Source organism: Muntiacus reevesi, chromosome 1 (assembly GCF_963930625.1).
Source record: "Muntiacus reevesi chromosome 1, mMunRee1.1, whole genome shotgun sequence".
Lineage (NCBI taxonomy): Eukaryota > Metazoa > Chordata > Mammalia > Artiodactyla > Cervidae > Muntiacus > Muntiacus reevesi.
The window spans coordinates 112,256,735-112,278,182 of NC_089249.1; the positions used below are offsets into that span (position 1 = coordinate 112,256,735).

At 36.5% G+C, this 21,448-nt stretch overlaps 1 protein-coding gene across 1 annotated transcript in view; it reads right to left on the reverse strand.

Annotated features, from left to right (window-relative positions):
* Positions 1–3,993: 3,993 nt before the first annotated feature.
* Positions 3,994–21,448, reverse strand: part of BRDT (bromodomain testis associated) — a 40,560-nt gene continuing 23,105 nt past the window's right edge. Inside the window, exons 13-17 of the mRNA XM_065905301.1 lie at positions 21,167–21,338; positions 13,713–13,819; positions 10,370–10,575; positions 9,630–9,804; positions 3,994–4,077 (exon numbers count right to left, since the gene is read on the reverse strand). Coding sequence (XP_065761373.1) covers positions 3,994–4,077; positions 9,630–9,804; positions 10,370–10,575; positions 13,713–13,819; positions 21,167–21,338 — 744 coding nt within the window. The remainder of the gene's footprint in view (positions 4,078–9,629; positions 9,805–10,369; positions 10,576–13,712; positions 13,820–21,166; positions 21,339–21,448) is intronic.

Here is a 21,448-nt window from a genome sequence, read left to right on the forward strand (position 1 = left end):
AAACCACACCAAAAACAAGAGTTTTATTCATTTCCAATTTATATGACTTGGGTTTTAGGGTTGATAATTCTTTTCATACATTGTGGGATTTGGTTTGCCTGTGTTTTGCTGAAGATTAGAGATAAACAATTTGCAGCTTTTACTTATTTTTGGTACTGTCTTTGATTTTACTATCAGGGTAATACTGGCCTCATTAGTTGGGAAGTATTCTTGTTGATAGAATTTGTCCTATTGACAAAAATTACAGAATAGGCCAATTTCTGAAAGAGACATTTTCTAAAATAGATTTTTTCCCTTTAAGAGTCTCTTTTACATTGGTACTAATCCTTTAAATGTTTGGTATAATTTTTCAGTGAAATCATATGGGCTTGGAGATTTTTTTCAGAAGCTATTAATTATGAATTTAAAAAAATTTTAATGGTATAGGGCTATTTAGATGATTTCATATTGAGCTTTGATGGTTATGTTTTTTGAGGAATTGGTCAATTTCTTCAAATTTATGAATATAAAGTTATTTGTAGTATTCCCTTTTATCTTTTTAGTGATTAGAATCTGCAGTGATTAGATTAGAATCTATAGACTTGTGCCTTTTTCTTAGAGGTTTATGCCTTTCTCTAACCAATTTCATGGCTGCAGAGCAGGCAATAAGATTAATAAAGACTGGAATTTTGCCAAGTAATTCAAGGAAGAATGGAGTGATGGAGTTGAGAGTATATGCAAGGGAGCGATTATAGACTCTGGGTAAGTGAGGGAGAGAGGAGAGAAATACTATAAGGCACTAGGATTAAAGGACTGTGGGTTCTAGTGAGGTCTAATGATTGCTGGAGTCAGGGCCTATCCAGAGTAAGAAAAGTTAAGGGCAAGTAGTGAGAGATTAGTGATAGTGAAGTCGCTCAGTCGTGTCTGACTCTTTTGTGACCCCGTGGACTGTAGCCTACCAGGCTCCTCCGTTAATGGGATTCTCCAGGCAAGAATACTGGAGTGGGTTGCCATTTCCTTCTCCAAGTGAGAGATTAGGATGCTTGAAATTGAGACTAAGAATTACAGTTGTTGGCAATGACAAGGGAGTGGCTAAAGTTGATTAGATATCAAGATCATTAGCAGAGAAGTCAAGGGACTGAGAAGTTGTCAACTAAGAGAGTGACAGTGAAACAGAGAAAAGATCTCTAGGGAGTAAGGAGGCGTGAACCAGGGATGGTAAGTGACTATGGGTGTATTGTCTGATGATCATGAAAAACTTAAAACCTGGGGTATTTATGGAAGGAAAGGATAGTCTGCAAGTAGCACTCCAGAGAGAAGAAAACTGTTACTGAAAAAATAGGTGCTGAGTGACAGCCTGCAGGAGACAGCCAGGATTCTGTTAGAACAGTGGTTCTCAAACTTTAGTGTGTGTTAGTATCACTGGAGGGCTTGTTCAACTACAGGTTGCTGGCCCCCATAACAGAGGTTCTGATTTAGTGAGTCTTAAGTCTGAGAAGACTCTTGAGAGTCCCTTGGACTGCAAGGAGATCCAACCAGTCCATCCTAAAGCAGATCAGTCCAGGGTGTTCACTGGAAGGACTGATGCTGAAGCTGAAACTCCAATACTTTGGCCACCTGATGTGAAGAGTTGACTCATTGGAAAAGACCCTGATGCTGGGAGGGATTGGGGGCAGGAGGAGAAGGGGACAACAGAGGATGAGATGGCTGGATGGCACACCGATTGGATGGACATGTGTCTGAGTAAACTCTGGGAGTCTGTGATGGACAGGGAGGCCTGGCATGCTGTGATTCATGGGGTCGCAAAGAGTCGGACACGACTGAGCGACGGAAATGAACTGAACTGAAGTCTGAGAATCTGCATGTTCCCAAATGATGCTGATGAAGCTGGTCCATGGACCACTCTTCCAGGACAACTCAAGAAAAAAACAGGAATAAAAAGCAAAAAGGTTGATTATATAGATAATGTTAACAAGTAAAATCCATGCAAGAAGTTAAGAGAAGCCAAGCGTTTTTTAACTAAGAAATAATGTACAAATTGAGGAAAGATCAGTTATACATCAGTATTTTCTCTGCAAAACTGACTTAAACAAGCCTACTAAAATTTTGTTGACTATCTAAAATGTGCCAGATCTCTTACTGACTGAGCAAGGGTTGAAGTGTTAAATTGGTTAAACTAAACACTGATAACCATAACATCGCTCTCTATATCGGATGTTCCAAAGGTTTATAGAAAAACCTCAAGTAAACCATTTAATGTAAAAGGATATTAATGAAGCTGAACTTTCTTTTTAGATGTAGACAAAGATCATTCATTGAGCAGTTTTATTATTTAAAGGCAGTTGTTGAAAGAGTTAATGTGTATTTGACAGAAGTTAAGTTTCTTTTTTAGAAGTAAGTTCTTATATAGTATTTTTATTCTCTTCAAAGTGGAAAATTTCTCATAGATCTTAAAAGCATTACATAATATTTAAATGAACCAGAAAATATTGAAAGGTCTAAAGAAAAAAACAAAACAAAACCCTATAATCCCATCACCTAGAGATAACCACTATGCATTTCTGATGTGTCTAAGACTATATATACTTATATAAAAAAACAAATTAGAATATATAGATATATATAAATTAGACTATATATAAATATAAATTAGAATATATAGATAAGTCCACATGCTCTTTTAGGAAAATAACTGCATACTGTTTAATATATACATGCTAATTTCTTGGTTAAAAATATAGTGTAATATGTATGACTATGACTTTTATTCTGGCTGTTTCATGAAGGTATCACCACCATTTCAGCCTCTAGTTAATCATATTTTTAAAATGGTTGACAGCTTAAAGATATTTCAAAAAATTATCATATTGATTATAAAAATAAGTCAAGAAAACTTTCTCTTTCTCTCTATAATACATATACACTTTGAATTTTCACTTTAGATGATACTGGAATAGTGCCTGAATGTTACAAGAGTCCAAATTTTAAAATACATGAAGCTGATATACATAATTATACATAATTCCAACTTGAGGGTGATGAAACAAAATATTTCACAGATTTAAATACTTAGTATAGTTAAGTAAAAATTTAGACATCCATTGCTATCACATGCATATCAAGAAATGTATAGATTCTTAAAGACATAATTAATATTCACTGTTATTTTGTCTCAAATTTAACATCTTTCAAACCACAGATAATAAATATAAATTTTGAATATAGAACCAATAGAGAATCTTATGTAATCTGACACTCAAAGAAACCAGGTGTTATTTGTTAGAGGTTCTAAATATTTCTGAAGGCAGACAAATATATGTTTTAAAAGTTAAAAACTCATAGTGATCATTTTGTAATATACAGACATATTGAATCACTATGTTGTATACCTGGAACTAACACAGTATTACAGATTAATTATACTTTAATTTTAAAATGTAAATAAAATAATAAATTAACAAAACAAAACAACCCTGCTTGTTGGCCCCACATTTTGCCACCCAGAGTCATTTAAAGAAACCCAGGCAGAATCGTGGCTCACTGAAACATTATTTACATTACAAAAGGGCCCTATATGCCAAAAAGAGGCCTGAACTCCATTAAAGGACAACTCCCTGTAAAAAAAACAAAAACAAAAAACAAAGTTAGAAACTCAAAAAGAACTATTTTTTTGATTCTTATATCAAAACAAGAAGTGACCATCTTTGAAACAAGAAGGGACCATCTTTCTGGATTTTCATTGCTTAGATAGGACCTATAATATATAGTAGAATATTGGTAAAATGAATAACATTTGGGAGTTTATTCAATTTTTAGGTATCAAAAATATAAAATTTCCTATAAATTATGTCATTAAAAAAAATGAACATATAGTTGTCAAAAAATGTAAGTGAAAATTGTTTAATCATCTTAGAGCAGTCAGAATACAATATAAGTTAGTATCTTGGTGTTGGAAAGCAATCACTTTACCATTTGCATTTTAATCTTTTATAATTCATTTAAGTTGATGGTTAATCAAAAAAGTGAGTTGTAATCAAAGTTGTTTTCAAACATTGTCATAATATCACTTTGAAGAGTCATATCAATGGTACCAGCCATCTGTAGAAAAGAAGAGAAAATATAAATGTTACTTTAAAAGTTTATGCTTTCATTGTATTACATCTATATAAGAAAATGATAATACAGTATTTGGAACACAGAAAATGAATGCACTTCCTTTAACATAATGAGTTTGTACATAACTCCTAATTTCTGTTCAACTACTGATTTTTGTTAAAATATCACTCACATGATAAATAAAAATTAAAACTTACAAGAACACAAAGAACAAGTTTAATTTATCTCTCCAAGTAAGAAAGTTCTCAGTGTTAATCTACACATGAACTAAGATTACATGGTTTGATGTATCTCTCTAACCAACACAGGACTAAACACACATAATTATTTTCTGAATGAACTAGTATCTTACCCATGTGAGAGAACTACAATATGTAATGTTAAAGTCATGATTCTGCCAAATACTGTGTAACCTAAGGCAAATTGTCTAACCAAGTTTATTTTATATATAGGTATTTATGAAGAGCAACCAGACTGAAAGTATAACATTCAGCACAGTTTTGCTCATTAAATGCTAAAAAACTAAATAAAATAAGCTGAAGTATAGGAAAAGCTAAACTAAGACAAAAGAAACAAATGTTTTCTTACTATACTCTGAAGACATCTCTAAATGTCCGTGAGACACAAGTTAGTCTTTGCCACATGTAAAATGATACCAACTATGAAAGTTCACTTTTTTTTTTTTTTTTTTTTTAAGACAGTGAACAGTAACAGCTCACAGTAGTAGCACCAGTTTGTAACCAGTTGGTTGACTTCCTGGTTGAGAATCAGTGTTCTTTGATTACGTGGGAGATTTGGAATTATGACTTGGCTACCAAAAGGATATTATTTAATAAGAAGTTGTATGATTCTTAAAAACTATAAAAATGCCTTTAAATATGATTTAGAGACAAGGGTAAATTCTTAGATCTTAACCCCAGCTATTTTCCTAGTGCCAGCTATTAGGATACCAAATGTCTAGCTCAAGCAAATAGTTCCTCAGAAGTTCTATTTTAACACTCCAGTGAATGTTGGATATACTGTCCTGGTTTAAATATCACTGATACTCTTATCTCTAAATATCCAGACTTACCAAAAAATTCCAAAAATGTGTAATGAAACTTATTTTGTTTAAAAGTACTTTATTTTAGATTCTCTTCCATCTTGACTAAATCTGAATTTGTGGATATTGATTGATATCAAACTGGATACTGCCTGTACTAATTAATCTTAGATACCACAATTTAAATACTAAGGCTCTCTGCAGCTGACACAATAACCTGGATATTCCTTTTTCGGTGGTCCTAATACACACTTCAACCATTCAAACTTAAGATCAAAACTTGGGTCAAGGGAACTGGCAGAGGCTCTCCTAAGGAGCTTATGCTAGATGTCAAGTTATTGCTGCCATTTACAGTACCAATCTGGTCCAGAAGCTGCAGCATAAGAGTTTGGCGTGTTAAGAATGATAGTAGGTAGCTCCAAAGTCAAGTTTTTAATTGTCAAGCTGCTAGAGGTGACACTTCTAGTCACATTTCAGTGGGTTCCAGAAAAATGTTTGGGATTTTAGAAATACCAGATTACCTAGTTGGGTTGTTGGGTAGGAGGAAGCTTGCTGAGAACACTTGTGGGTAGCTAAAGTCAGGCCCTTGTGAGTACCAAAAGGAAAACTTCCTAGGTCACTAGTGAAATACTTCTAGTAAAGTACTAATTAAATTTTAATAAAAAACTTCAAAAATATATATAAAAATTTGCTAATTAAAATTCAACAAAATGAAAAATTGACTTCCTTAGTTGCATTAGCCATGTTTTAAGTCCTCAATAACATGTAGCTAGTTGCTATTATAGTTGATTGAGTTAAGCACATTCCTATAATTGTAGAAAGTTCTGTAACAAAGATCCCCAATCCCCAGGTCACAGACTGGTACCAGTCCATGGTCTCTTAGGAACTGGGCCACACAGCAGGATGTGAATGCCAGGCAAGCGAGTGAAGCCTCATTGATATTTACAGCTGCTTCCCGCCGCTCACATTACCACTTGAGACTGCAAATGACAGTGGCCATAAGGTATGTTTGAGCTCGCTCACATCTCCACACACGTCACACCTCCACACACGCTGGATCAAGTCAAGGCAGAATGTCCTGGACTGCCCAAAAAGCACTGAAAAGCCTGCTTCCGTTTTCAACATCCTGTCTTTGTGAAGCAGTGACAGCAACCAAAGTGAGATTATGGAGTAGACTGGACACAAGCAACACACTTCAGACGTCACTGTCTCCCATCCCCAGGGATGGGATCTAGTTGCAGGAAGACAAGCTCAGGGCTCTCATTGATTCTGCATCTTGGTGAGCTGTATAATTATTTCATTATATATCACAGTATAATAATAATAATTGAAATAAAGTACATAATAAGTGTAATGCACTTGAATCATCTTAGTAAGCACCCTACCCGAGTCTGTGGAAAAATTGTCTTCCACAAAACTAGTCCCTGGTGCCAAAGATTGGGTACTGCTGCTCTAAAGTAAACTCCATCATATGTTACAACACTGGTCAACACAGTTTGTTTCTGTCTTCACGTTCTAAATAAGCTGATAAAACTTGTGTTTTATTCCCTAGGAAATTCATTTGTATCATAAGCAATACTACATGTGTGCCTGTGTGCTCAGTTGCTTAGTCATGTCTCTTTGTGACCCCATGGACTACAGCCCACCAGACTCCTCTGTCCATGGAATTTTTCAGGCAAGAATACTGGAGTGGGTTGCCGTTTCCTTCTCCTGGGGATCTTCCAGACCCAGGCATCAAACCCTGCCTCCTGCATTGGCAGGTGGATTCTTTACCACTGAGCCATCTGGTAAGCCCAGTCAACACTACAGCAAAAGCCAATGACTTTTTTCTTCTGGAACTAGCATTTCTGTGTGACCTGTGAATTCACATGACCTTTCCAGGATTACAAAAATATCCAGCATTCAACAAGATAAAATTTGTATCTGGCATCAATGATTACCAGGTAAGTAAAGGAGAAAAACATTATCGTAAAGGAGATTAATCAATCAATTGAAACCAACAAATGTCAGAATTAGCAGAGAACCCATTAAACAATTATGATAATTGTTCAAAAGTTCAATAGAGTTAACTAAAAACATTAAAAATACCCAAATCATACTTCTAGATATGATGACTATAATGTCTGAGATGGGACAACTTCAAGTGGTCTAATACAAAAGTAACTGGAATCTCTAAAGATTCCAACTAAACAACATTCTGGAAATGGCAAAACTATGGCAGTAAAAAGAATGGCTGCAGGAGGGAGGGATGAACATAAGGAGAACAGGGAAGTTTCGGCAAAGGGAGAATACCATAATGGTTGACGTACCACAGTGGTTGATGTATGTCATTATGTATTTGTCAAAACCCATAAATTACAACACAAAGAGTGAACCCTGATGCAAACTATAGACTTTGCTTGATAAACCAAGACTGACAATGGTGTGGCAATGTTAATTCATAGACTGTGTAACAGATGTCCCACACTAATGTGGGAGAGACTGTGTTGGTAGGGAAGGGGGAGGAACATGTGGGAACCCTGCTGTCACTCAGTTTTGCTGTGAATCTAAAACACTTTAGAAGAAGTCCTTAAAGGAAAAGGAAAATCAAACCATTGGAAGTCTAGATCTAAACGAATAAAAACACTGGAAATGGTAACTAGGTAAATACAAGTTTTTTAGAAACGTCATTTAAACTTTGACAGATAATTTGACTGCTTAAACAATAGCCTAAAGGCTGGGAGGGAGGAAGTGGAACTATACTATTTTAAGGATATTATACTAAATGTGAAGTGGTGTAATATAAGTTGAAAGAAGACTGTGACAGCTAAACTATCATATATATGATAAACCATAAAGCAACCACTAAAGTAACAAAGAGTTACTTAATAATAAGCCAATAAAGGAAAAAAAAAGGAATCATAAAAATACTTATTAATCTAAAAGAGTGCAGAGAAAAAAAGAATAGATGACACACATAAAAGATAAGATGAACTCAAATGTAACCATATCAATAATCATATTGAATGTAATTGGTTAAACATTCCTGTAAAAGGCAGAAATTGGATTTTTTTTTTAAAGGCAAGACTACACTATATGTTGCAAGAAAATAATTTTAAATATGAAGCACAGATAAGTTAAAAGGATGGAAAAAATGTCTGCACCATGCCAACACTAGTCTTAAAAAAGGTGAAATTGTTACATTTCAGAGAAAATAATATTACTTGGAATAAAAAAAGTCATTTTATAATGAAAGGGGGTCAGTTAATCAAGAGGATATAACAGTCCTATATGCTTACGTACCAAAGAACAACTTCAAAATATAGGAAATAAAATTGATAGAATTGCAAGGGTAAAAAGCCAAGCCTATAATTATATTGTCATAGGTACCAATGCCCTTTCTCCATATCTGATAGAACAAACAGGCAGAAAATCAGCAAGAAGTTAATAGACTTGAAAAAACATTATCAACCAACTTGTCCTGTTTAATGCCCTGCCCAACAGAAGCAGAATGCACATTCTTCTAAGTGCATACAGAATATTTACCAAGGTAGATCATAATCTGGGCCATAAAACAAGTCTTATTATTAGTGAATTTAAAATAATTCAAGACATTGTGTGTTCTCTAACCACAATGGAATTCAATTAGAAATCACTACTTTTCTATTATTTTCACTAGCTAGAAAATTTCCAAATATTTGGAAAACTAAGTAACACACTTCTAAATAATCCACAGATAAAAGGAAGAATTCTACACTTTTTATACATTGAAAAGTGAAAGTTGAAAGTGAAGTCGCACAGTCGTATCTGACTCTTTGCGACCCCATGGACTGTAGCCTACCAGGCTTCTCCGTCCATGGGATTTTCCAGGCAAGAGTACTGGAGTGGATTGCCATTTCCTTGGACACCTTAAACAGAAGTTTTGTGGGTTTTTTGTTTGTTTGTTTGTTTCCAGTTTCATCAAGGTATAACTGACATATAACTTGATGCAGAGTTGAACTAAATAAACACCAAGATGGCATATCTTTTGGCCAAAATTCACAGGTAGTTTATAGGTTTTTCAAGAATAATAACAGTACGTGATTTTATCTTTGTGCCAGGCATTTTCAGATGTGCTTAATACAAGTAAATTCATTTCACCTTTTACCTTTATTATCCCTACTATATTATCCCTATTATTATGCCTTGAGGCACAAGGAGGTTAAATGAATAGCCCAAGCTCTAAAGTCTGCTTATTGGAAGAACCAGGATTTGAACCCAAAGTTCAAACCCAAACCCAAAGGCTCGAGGATTGATACTCTATTATTATACTATGCTTGTGTCATTTGACTATGAAATTTTAATTTTACTCTCTGATTTTAGAATGAACTTGATCCTCACTAAAGAAGTAACTCCTCACACTAAAGAGGTAATTGTTACTGAAGAACCACCTAGAATACATCTTTGAACATGTAAAGACACTGCTCTGTTAAATCTTTTCTTTGTTAGATTCAGTAAACTAAAATTTACTTACTGCTTCTCTTCTCCTCCGCTCTTGCTCTTTCTCCCGTGCTAAATTTCGGTCTTTGAGAAGCCACAGTTTGCCTTTATCTTGAGCTTCCTGTGACTGCTGATGGTCTTTCTGCTCTTCTCCAAGACACTTGGTTTGCATTTTATTTGGAAAAGATTCTAGAGTGAAGCCATGGTCCCTTAAGAAACAGGAAAGTGAAAAGTAGGTTTCAAGCTCCTTAAAACCTTTTATTATGAAGATACATTGTTAAATGACAAATATAAAGCAGTGTTCTAGATGTCCTTCTTCATATGTTATGACATTATTTTTTAATATTTCTGATGTCAAATTTTACATAGGGCAATATATGTTAACAAAGAGAAGGTTTTGGAAGATTATGAGCAAAGTTTACCATTATCTTTTTATACATAGAATGGAAACAATATTAAGACATTTCTGGAAAATAATGATACCGTCATAATTCAGTAATATTAGTATTTTTAATAATTCTTTAATCACTCGATTATTTATATCCCCTTTAAAATAGGTATTACTACTTAATTTTTTAAAAATTAGTAAAAATTCACTTTTTTAAATATAATTTGCTCTGTGGTCTATTAAATAGCTGAATATAGTCACTTACAAGAAAGAAATTTAATATCTTTAAAATACACAAATAACAACAAAATATATATATATATATATATATTTAAAATACATGTCCATGTCTCCCCAAATCTCCAGTAATCCAATAAATTACAGACCTCTGATTTTCTTGAAATACTTTTGGTTCCTTTGTATTCTGTTCCAGATGTTTCTGTATTAGTTCCTGTGTTCGAGCTCTTACTTCCTTTTCTATTGCTGCTTTTCTAAACTGGTTGAAGAGCTCATCTGATGATTTCAGTACACCTGATGTTTTCACTGGTTTGCCTAAACTTTTCCAAGAATCTGCATTCTTGATCTTTATATCCTAAAACAAATATTTGATTCAGTATACATCTAAAGATGTCAACTATTTGGAAGAAAAACATTATTTTTGATATAGATAAAAAATAAAGATTCCAAAGGCTTTAGGTAATTTTACTAAAGTTAAAGGTGACCAAAGTAGAGAAAAAACAGGATAATAAAATAGCTAAATTCAATTTATTCATCTAAGACCAAATTAAAACAGCATGCTTGACAGTTAATTTAATAGGAAACATATGTTAAGGGTATGATAATCTATAAAGAATACAAAAATTAACTGGTCACTGTAATCAAGACATTTATGAACAACAAGGTCCTACTGTATAGCACACAGACAACTATAATCAATATTCCATGACCATAATGGAAAATGTGTGTGTGTATGTATTATATATATATGTATATATGAATCACTTTGCAGTAATTAACACTATAAATCAACTGTATTTCAATACAAAAATTAAGTTACAAATCTTAAAAAAGATTATAATTCTATGCAAAAATTAACCAAGTATACAAGTGATTAATCAGAGGCAAAGTAAGATGATGGCAAAAAGAATGTAAGAAGTAAGAATGGTACAGTATTTGTTGAAAACCCTCTGACATAGCTTTGTTTTCCTTTCTTTGGTATGAAGAAAAGAATTAACTGCTTGTGATCGCTGTTCTTAACGGAGACAGGCCAAGGTAAAGGTCAGTGGCTGACCAACAGAAATGTATGTAGCTGAAAATCTTCCAGTACTGCATTTTTTTAAAAAAAAGTAAATTTTTAATAATATATTTTATTAAAGGAATCAAACATCCTTCCTCACCCCTAACACACACACACACACAAACCTTCACCATTGGTCACCCAGTTGTATTTATGAAGTCTTTCTTATATGTTGCCAATAAAACCTGTTTTTGTTCCTACCCATGGAATGGACTAAATACTAGTTTCACACTTCACTTTTCTATTGAGTCAGGTAAAGAATATTTGCCTTCAGATAGAGACATAAAACAGAACAGGTAATACATGGTAGTATACTTAATAGGAAATAGAGGGAGGATGGAACCCTGGTCTCTGGCTTTGTCCTTAAAATGTCTATTTAACTGCAATACAATTCTGGCAGACTCTAAAACAGGAAAGTTCATATTTGGGTTTGGAGTATGGGACAGTTTCTCAGATATTACAGAGAAGAATAAGAAGATTTTGAGGTGAGAATGGAAAGCATTCCTCACTGAAGGAAGAACATAGGCATATGCTTAAGACTGAAAAGCTAAATTGGAGTCACAATGTAAAGGTGCTTAGTCTTCATTTTGAAGTCGAGGCTAGAAACTATTGAAGGTTTTGTATGTAATAATTATATGATCAGAGCAATACATTAAGAAGTACAGTTAAAAGAATGTTAAAAGCAGAATGGGGACTTCCCTGTGGTACAGTGGATAAGAATTCGCCTGCTAGTGCAGGGGACATAGGTTCAATCCCTGGTCTGCGAAGATTCCACATGCCACGGAGCAACTAAAGTCGTGTACCACAACTACCGTGTCCATGCTCTAGGGCCTGCATGCCCTAACTACAGAGCCTGCGTGCTGGAACTACTGAAGCCCATGTGCCTAGAGTCTGTACTTCACAACAAGAGAAGACAATGCAATGAGAAGCCTGGGCACTGCGATGAAGACCCAGTGCAACCAAAAATAAATAAATAAAAATAGATTAGAACAAGGAGGGTTTCAAGTTAGTCTGCAGTTATAAATAATACAAAGAGCTTACATTGAAGGCAATAAGGCCTGGTCTATGAAGTGGAAGTGGAAAAGGAAACATCTTGAAAATAAAATATAAAGAGATTAACAATTCCTTGACTTCAGGAGACTAAGAAATCCAAAAGGATTAAAACTCACAGGATGCCAGGTCTAGAAGTATATATTTGAGTCATCTGCAGAGAGACCATAATGGAAATCACCACAGTGGATGTTCAGAGACAGAAGTAGTAGAAGACCCTGATTTCCTCACACCATCAAGCCTTTGGGAGGGATGCAGCAATTTCAGACATCATTGGTTTTTCTGATAGGGTTTTACAGGGATGGGGCAATAGCTAGATCTGAGGTAGAATTAAGGTACTGCTTTTCAGTTGAGGGTGACTCCTTTGCCCAGGAAGGACACATGGCGACGTCAGTCAAGTTTCTGGTTGTCACACAGTGGTGAAGACAAGGGTGTTACTAGCAGCTAGTGGGTAGAGCTGAGGGTCCCTGTGAAGCATCCCACAATGTATAGACCCTACTCAACGAAAACTTATCCAGAAAAAAAAAAAAAAAAAAAAGAAAACTTATCCAGTCCAAAATGTCAATAGGAAATGATGGAAGGAAGGAAGGGAGAGGAAAAAGTGGGGATATGTGAATATCTCATTCATGGTCAGTTTCTGACAGTTTTGAGAGTCACTTTGACTGTAAGGAGATCAAACCAGCTCTCCTAAAGGAAATCAACTCTGACTATGCTAAAGCTGAAATTCCAATACTTTGGTCATCTGATGCGAAGAGCCGACTCATTGGAAAAGACCCTGATGCTGGGAAAGACTGAAGGCAAAAGATGAAAGGGCGGCAGAGGATGAGATCGTTAGATAACATCACTAACTCAGTGGACGTGAATTTGAGTAAAATCCGGGACATAGTGGACAGGGGAACCTTGTGTGCCGCAGGCCATGGGATCACAAAGAATCGGACACAACTTAGTGACTGAAAAACAACAACTATATTCAAATGTCTAGAATAGTACCTGATGTATCTAATGTATCCCAAACATCTAGAATACTTGTTGAAAGACTGATCAATGTGTGGTCTGAGATTAAGTGCACAGAAGACTCCATGAGGAAATCACCTACAACAGATTGTAAAAGCTAGTTTTATAACATGTTTAAAAATAAAGATAGCTGGCAAATACCAGCATTCAAGAATTTAAAATTAAATACAAATATGAGGACTGATGGTAGAGGGTGGGGAAAGGTGTTGCTCACAGTTTAACTTCTGTTTTTTAACAAATAGGCAAAAGTTAAGTCTTAAGAGATCCAAAATTCATTCAAATTAGCACTTAAAATACCTCTGTGCCATTTCTGTATTCAATTGTAAATTTCTTTAAGATCTGTGAGAAAAAAATAACGTTATTCTTACCTTCTGCACTGGAACTTGACCCTGATTCTCTGATTCTAACATCACTGTGTCATTATCACTGGACTGAGGCATCACAGTTAGGCCGTTCAGAAGTTGTTCAGAATCATCTAGATGCACACATTTTAAGAACAGTACAGTCAAGTTAATATATTTCATCTTGATTCTCCACAGTTTGACATCTTCCCCCTTTCTATGTTAGAAACTATGAAAACAAAATAACCAGTATTTTTATGCTTCTTAATTTTGGGGTATCGTTAGTTGGAGAATTGTAACACTGTAAAATAAACATTTTTCACTTGAAATTTTACCTCTCTATATTTCTTCCTTTTTTTTTGGCTGGGGAGGCAGTCAACATAAAGTATAGATGACATTTTGGATGGTTTGCCTTGGAAACGAACTGAAACATGTTATTTTTGATACTCAAGTACTGCATTTCAGACTCTTTTGGTGACTATGAGGGCTACTCCATTTCTTCTAAGGGATTCTTGCCCACAGTAGTAGCTATAATGGTCATCTGAATTAAATTCGCCCATTCCTGTCCATTTTTGTTCACTGATTCCTAAGATGTCGATGTTCACTCTTGCCATCTCCTGCTTGACCACATCCAATTTACCTTGATTCATGGACCTAACATTTCAGGTTCATGTGATATATTGTTCTTTACAGCACTGGACTTTACTTTCACCACCAGACACATCCACAACTGAGTGTCATTTCTGCTTTGGCCCAGCTGTTACATTCTTTCTGGAGCTATTAGTAATTGGCCTCTGTTCTTCCCTAGTAGCATATTGACCTGGGGGGGCTCATCTTCTGGTGTCATATCATTTTTCCTTTTCGTACTGTTCATGGGGTTTTCATGGCAAGAAAACTGGAGTGGGTTGCCATTTCCTCCTCCAGTGGACCACAATTTGTCAGAACTCTTCACTATGACCCGTCCGTCTTAGGTGGACCTGCACGGCATGGTTCATAGCTTCATTGAGTTACACAAGCCCCTTCGCCACGACAAGGCTGTGATCCATGAAGGGGTTTACATGCCATAATAAGTGAAAGATGATCAATGTATGGCATACCTGAGTAAGTAGGAAGACTGCTGCAAGCCTATTGCTGAAAGCTGAGGGTAGAGGGGATCCTACTTTAGTAAGCCTGTGCTTCAGAATCTGGCTAGAAAAGCCTGGAGCAAAGTAAAATGATAAAGGCTTAAGGATGTAACTTCAGAGTATTATCAGTATATACAGCAGGCAGATAAAAATAGGTCTCTGTAAAGAACATTCAGAGATGTAATGATCAAGAGAATAGCGTCACAGAAGCCATGTATATTAAGGATCTGACAGAAAAACAACTTCATAGGAATGCCCTCTGGCACCTTAAAACACTACAAAGCTCATCCTTCATCAGACATCTGTTATTCATCTGCGTTCCAGGTCTGTCAACCTGGACCCATATCCAGTCCTGGGTTATGGACTGAGCCCCAAAGTGTATACACCTTTAGTTATTAAAACTTGGCATATAGTCATCTTTAGTACACCTGCTCACTCAACTTTTGTGCTTTCTTTCAACTTTTCCCTTTTTCTATCACTTAATTTTTTTGTACTACTTTAATAGCTTAGTTTTTAGCCTTCTTCTCTGGTCTCTATTCCCCATCCCTCTAACTGACCTACACAATACTGGCAGATTAATTGCACTTAGGCACACACTTTGCTCCAGAAATCTTCATTGGCTCTCCACTGACTATACCATTACAATTAAGTCCAAGGTCTCTAGAAATTAAGGTTATTTATGACCTGAACCTGATCTATTGGCCAAAAAGTTCCTTTGGTTTTTAAATAAAAATAGAAGACACATTTTTCATTTTCACCAAGAACTATTGAACAACATATTCACCATTTTGTTCTACTACCTTCTACCGTTTTTCAGGTAATTTCATAATTTCATCTTCCCCAAACTTTTTATCTTTTTGAACAACGAACTGTTCCAGGTGACTTTTACAGTCTTCCAGGGAATTGAAATTTTTTCCATTAAGAGAATTTTGTAAAGATCAAAATAAATGAAAGATTACGCCTTTTCTGGGGTTCCCAGGTGGCACAGTGGTAAAGAATTCCTGTCAATGCAGGAGATGCAAGAGATGAGGGTTTGATCCCTCAGTCAGGAATATCCCCCTGGAGTAGGAAATGGCAACCCACTCCAGTATTCTTGCCTGGAAAACTTCATGGACAGAGAAGCCTGGCAGTCTACAGTCCATCATATTGCAAAGAGTCAGACATAACTAAGCACACACATACGCATCTGTATGCTATCTGTTAGTTAATTCCAGACGCTTTATGTCAAGTGCTGTTTTCAGTTGGTCTAACTGGAAGCAGTACTCCTTGGAATTAATCATTTGGTTTTCTGGAAGGAGCTCATAATAGAGGACTCCCTTCCAACCCCCCCACATATACAACACCTTCTTTGGATGAAGACCCGTCTTTGGAATGGTGGGGAGACCACCTGCAATGCAGGAGACCAGGTTAATCCCTGCACTAGTTCCATCTCTAGGTCAGGAAGATCCTCTCAAGAAGGAAATGGCAACCTACTCCAGTAGCCCAGCCTGGAAAATCTCATGGACAGAGGAGCCTGGTGGGCTACTGTCTGTGGAGACGCAAAAGAGTCAGACACAACTTAGTGACTAAACAACAACAAATACAGAAATATTCATCTTTCAAAGAGATCAGGTAATTTCTGCCTCCTTCACCTCTTTCAATTTTACTTTCACTTCTTTTAGGGCAAATTATTTTTACTTTATATACCAAAGTTGAGCACAATAAAGGACAGAAATGGAATGGACCTAACAGAAGCAGAAGATATTAAGGAGAGGTGGCAAGAATACACAGAAGAATTATACAAAAAAGATCTTCATGACCCAGATAACCATGATGGTGTGATCACTCACCTAGAGCCAGACATCCTGGAATGCAAAGTCAAATGGGCCTTAGGAAGCATCACTATGAACAAAGCTAGTGGAGGTGGAATGGAATTCCAGTGGAGCTATTTCAAATCCTAAAAGATGATGCTGTGAAACTGCTGCACTCAATATGCCAGCAAATTTGGAAAATTCACAGGACTAGCCACAAAGTCAGTTTTCATTCCAATCCCAAAGAAAAGCAATGCCAAAGAATATTCAAATTACTGCACAATTGCCCTTATCTCACACGCCAGCAAAGTAATGCTCAAAATTCTCCAAGCCAGGCTTCAACAGTACGTGAACTGAAAACTTCCAGATGTTCAAGCTAGATTTAGAAAAGGCAGAAGGAACCAGAGATCAAACTGCCAACATCCACTGAAACACTGAAAAAATAAGAGAGTTCCAGAAAAACATTTACTTTTTCTTTATTGACCATGCCAAAGCCTTTGACTGTGTGGATCACAACAAACTGGAAAATTCCCGTCCACATGACCTGCCTCCTGAGAAATCTGTATGCAGGTCAAGAAGCAACAGTTAGAACTGGACATGGAACAACAGACTGGTTCCAAATTGGGGAAGGAGTACGTCAAGGCTGTATGGTGTCACCCTGTTTATTTAACTTATATGCAGAGTACATCATGAGAAATGCTGGGCTGGATGAAGCACAAGCTGGAATCAAGACTGCTGGGGGAAATGTCAATAACCTCAGATATGCAGATGACACCACCCTTATGGCAGAAAGTGAAGAAGAACTAAAGAGTCTCTTGATGAAAATGAAAGAGGAGAGTGAAAAAGCTGGCTTAAAGCTCAACATTCAGAAAACTGAGATCATGGCATCCAGTCCCATCACTTCATGGCAAACAGATGGGGAAACAATGGAAACAGTGACAAATTTTCTTTTCTTGGGCTCCAAAATCACTGCAAATGGTGACTGCAGCCATGAAATTAAGACACTTGCTCCTTGGAAGAGAAGCTATGGCCAACCTAGACAGCATATTAAAAAGAAGAGACATTACTTTGCCAACAAAGGTCCATCAAGTCAAAGCTGTGGTTTTTCCAGTACTCATGTATGGATGTGAGAGTTGGACTATGAAGAAAGCTGAGCACTGAAGAATTGATGCTTTTGAACTGTGATGTTGGAGAAGACTCTTGAGAGTCCCTTCGACAGCAAGGAGATCCACCCAGTCCATCCTAAAGGAAATCAGTCCTGAATATTCACTGGAAGGACTGATGTTGAAGCTGAAACTCCAATACTTTGGCCACCTGATGCAAAGAACCAACTCATTTGAAAAGACCCTGATGCTGGGAAAGATTGAAGGCAGGAGGAGAAGGGGACAGCAGAGGATTAGATGGTTGGATGGCATCACAGACTTGATGGACATGAGTTTGAGTGAGCTCCAGGAGTTGGTGATGGACAGGGAAGCCTGTCGTGCTGCAGTCCATGGGGTCGCAAAGAGTCGGACGCGACTGAGCGACTGAACTGAACAATCATATAAAAGCAGAAACTGAAGAAAGTACAACTGATCCAATTGAAAACTTAGTCAAAGCCTGATATTTCATAGATAGGATGTTAAAATAGGAACAAAAGACTGTTAAATATAAATGTATACTCACACACCCACAGCCACACACATATATATATTTGGCTGCACCAGGTCTTAGTTGTAGCACGCCGGATCTTTAGTTGTAGCATGTGGGATCTAGTTCCCCGACCTGGGATTGAACCCAGTCCCCTGCATTGGGCGTGTGGAGTCTCAGCCACAGGACCACCAGGAAAGTCTCCAAAGACCACTTAGACTGCATTCTTTCCATTACTTTTCAGTGTCTATTCTTCTTCAAAGCTATCCCCACCATTCTCCTATGAATTTGCTATAATGAAAACAACCTTTCCCTATCCAACTGACATTCAGACACATTCAAATCTCTCACATTTCAAAGTCCAAAACAAAACAATCTCTCTTCTAGTCTTACAAAAACAAACACTTATCTTCCTGGTTAAAGCCATAGCCATCCTCCCATTCTCTTCACCAGCAAACTTCCAAGTGGACTGGTTTATGTTCAGATTCCATTACTCTCAATTTACAAGAATCTGCCTCTGCTCCATCACAATGGCCACAAAAGAAGCTTTTGGAAAAGCAAAAAAAAAAAAAAAAAAAAAACAACAACAAAAACCCCGCAAAAACAAAAAACCCAGCATATCACATTGCCAATTATAACCTTCTCTCTTCATTCCTCACAGTACTTTAATGCTTTGTACAAGGACGTGATACTTGTGATGATTTCCTCCTAAAAACGTATCTGCCGGGTTTCTATTATACCATTTTTCCTTTTCCTCTAGGTTTTGATTACCTCTTGTTTTAACATTCATTTTTTTCTACTTTTACTGAGGGAGTTTGGTTACCTAGAATTTGTTCTTGACCTTTCTCTTCCTGCTTTGTATCTTTTCCTTCATTTTTACGGCTTCAAACAGCTTCTATATATTCCTAAATATAGTTCTTGTTACACCCTGTTAGTTCCAGAAACCTATTTCTAGTTATATATTTCCAATTAGATATTCTGCAATATTTTAAATGTGGTGGTACTAGTGTTAAAGAACTTGCCTGCCAATACAAGAGACTTTATTAAAAAGAAGTGGGTTTGATCCCTGGGTGGGGAAGATCCCCTGGAGTGTTGAGGACACGGCAACCCACTCCAGTATTCCTGCCTGGAGAATCCCATGGACAGAGGATCCAGGTGGACTACAGCCTATAGGGTCACAAAGAGTCAGATACGACTAAGGTGACTTAGCACACAAACATGTCCAAAATGAAAAATGCCTTTTATTTTCAAGCCAGCTATTGGATAATACTCTGGTAAGGCACTGATTCTAATAAAGCTTAGTAATTCTGCCACAGAAATATCTAATTTATCCATATCCTTTTTGTACTTACTGCCTTAGTTTTTGGTCATCATAGTTTCTTTCCTAGACTACAGCACTCAGCTTCTTTACTTGGTCCCAACTATATCAGAGCATCTTCATCTTAGTTCATCCCCTATATAGCAAGCAGCAATCTCTTCCTAATGTAAAATTTGATTTTGTCATGCTCTTGTTTGAACCTGCTCGTTGTGTGCAAAATAAAAGATCCTAATGTAGCAATGGTATTTAAGGTAATTTATAACTTAAAAACAACTACATCTTCAGTTACTCTCCTAAAGACCTTAAAAATATTTTTTCAAAAAAGAATGGATATAAACATTTCATATTTTGGATCTTTTATTTATTCTTCTTCCTGGGATACCCCTCAGTGTTGCCTCTGATATTTTCCCCTTTATCTCCACTCCTCCAGTCAAGAGCTATAACTCAAGTTAAATACAAAATGGAATATTCTAACACAGAACAGTAGGGAGCTTTTATTGGAAGCAATAAAGGAGGATCATCATGTTCTTCCTAATCTGTGCTTCAGTAAAACATCTTAGAAATTTCTTCTGCTTTGGAGAAACTTCTGCCTTTGGAAGGTCAAATGGAAACCATGGAGCAGTCTAGACAGAAGACCTGGATATGGTAAGTTCACATCTGCTCCTAGTCTAGGCCTGAATACATTTGTGTTGTCTCAAGGTTTAGGTACCCCATTAGGTGGGCTCACCCCTGTCAGAGAAGCATCTCCCTGTGTCACACATCCCCAGGAGAACCATGATGAGAAAGGTGATAATTCTCTTCTGACAAGACTAATAGATGAGACATTTATAAAGTCAAATGAATCTAACAATATAAAAATTTCCAGTTTTGGAAGATGTTTTTGGTAAATGGGAACTACCATAGGCTACTGGGAACTATCCACTACTACTATTACTAAATGGGAATTTGTAGTGGGAACTACTACTAAATGGGAACTACCACTAGTAATTCTAGCTCAAGTTTCCTCAACTGTAAACTGTTTTTAATGTTTATAACTATTTCTCTACCTCTAGAGTCTCTAACAATCTTTTCCCCATTCTAATCTACCTTTCCAACCCACAAAGACATCATGGAAATTAGAGCAACATTTCACAAGTCTGCTCAGAGCTTGCTATGTCCGACTCTTTGCAACCCCATGGACTGTAGCCTACCAGGCTCCTCCGTCCATGGGATTCTCCAGGCAAGAATACTAGAGTGGGTTGCCATTTCCTTCTCCAGGGGATCTTCCCGAACCACGGATCGTTCCTGGGTTCCTGCATTGGAGGCAGACACTTTAACCTCTGAGCCACCAGGGAAGCCCATGAACTACAGCAGTGACAGGTTTTTATGTATGGCCCATATGCCAGTGTATATAATCTATATGAAAGTAAGTTGTGTGTGAACTGTACATATAATTTTCTTTCATTCAAATGTAATGAATACTTTTGGGTATAAAGGAATATGCTTCAGGGATTATCTCTACCCTGGAATTTACTAGTTATGATTTTCAGTATTTCAGATAGATAACATTTAAGATGACCTTGGCATTTTCATTTAGAAGTCAACTATTCAATCACAGCTATTTACTCATTAATTTCTTACCTAAAAGAGGCAGAATTTGTAAAGGTGAAATGTTTTCCACACTCTGTGAATGTTCTGGTTCTTGATGATTAAGTACTAATTGGTGGTGGTTTGGTGGTGTTCCATTTGAACATGCAGTCTGATGAACCAGGCTAGTTACTCCAGAGGTTGTATCTTGCACAGAAGATTTTACCTGTTAAGACAGAGTTAAACAAATCTTTCAGAGCTTTAACCACAGAAGAAGTATAACAAAATAAAAATACAAGAGAATAGAATATAACTTAACATTGTCTTTGATTATGT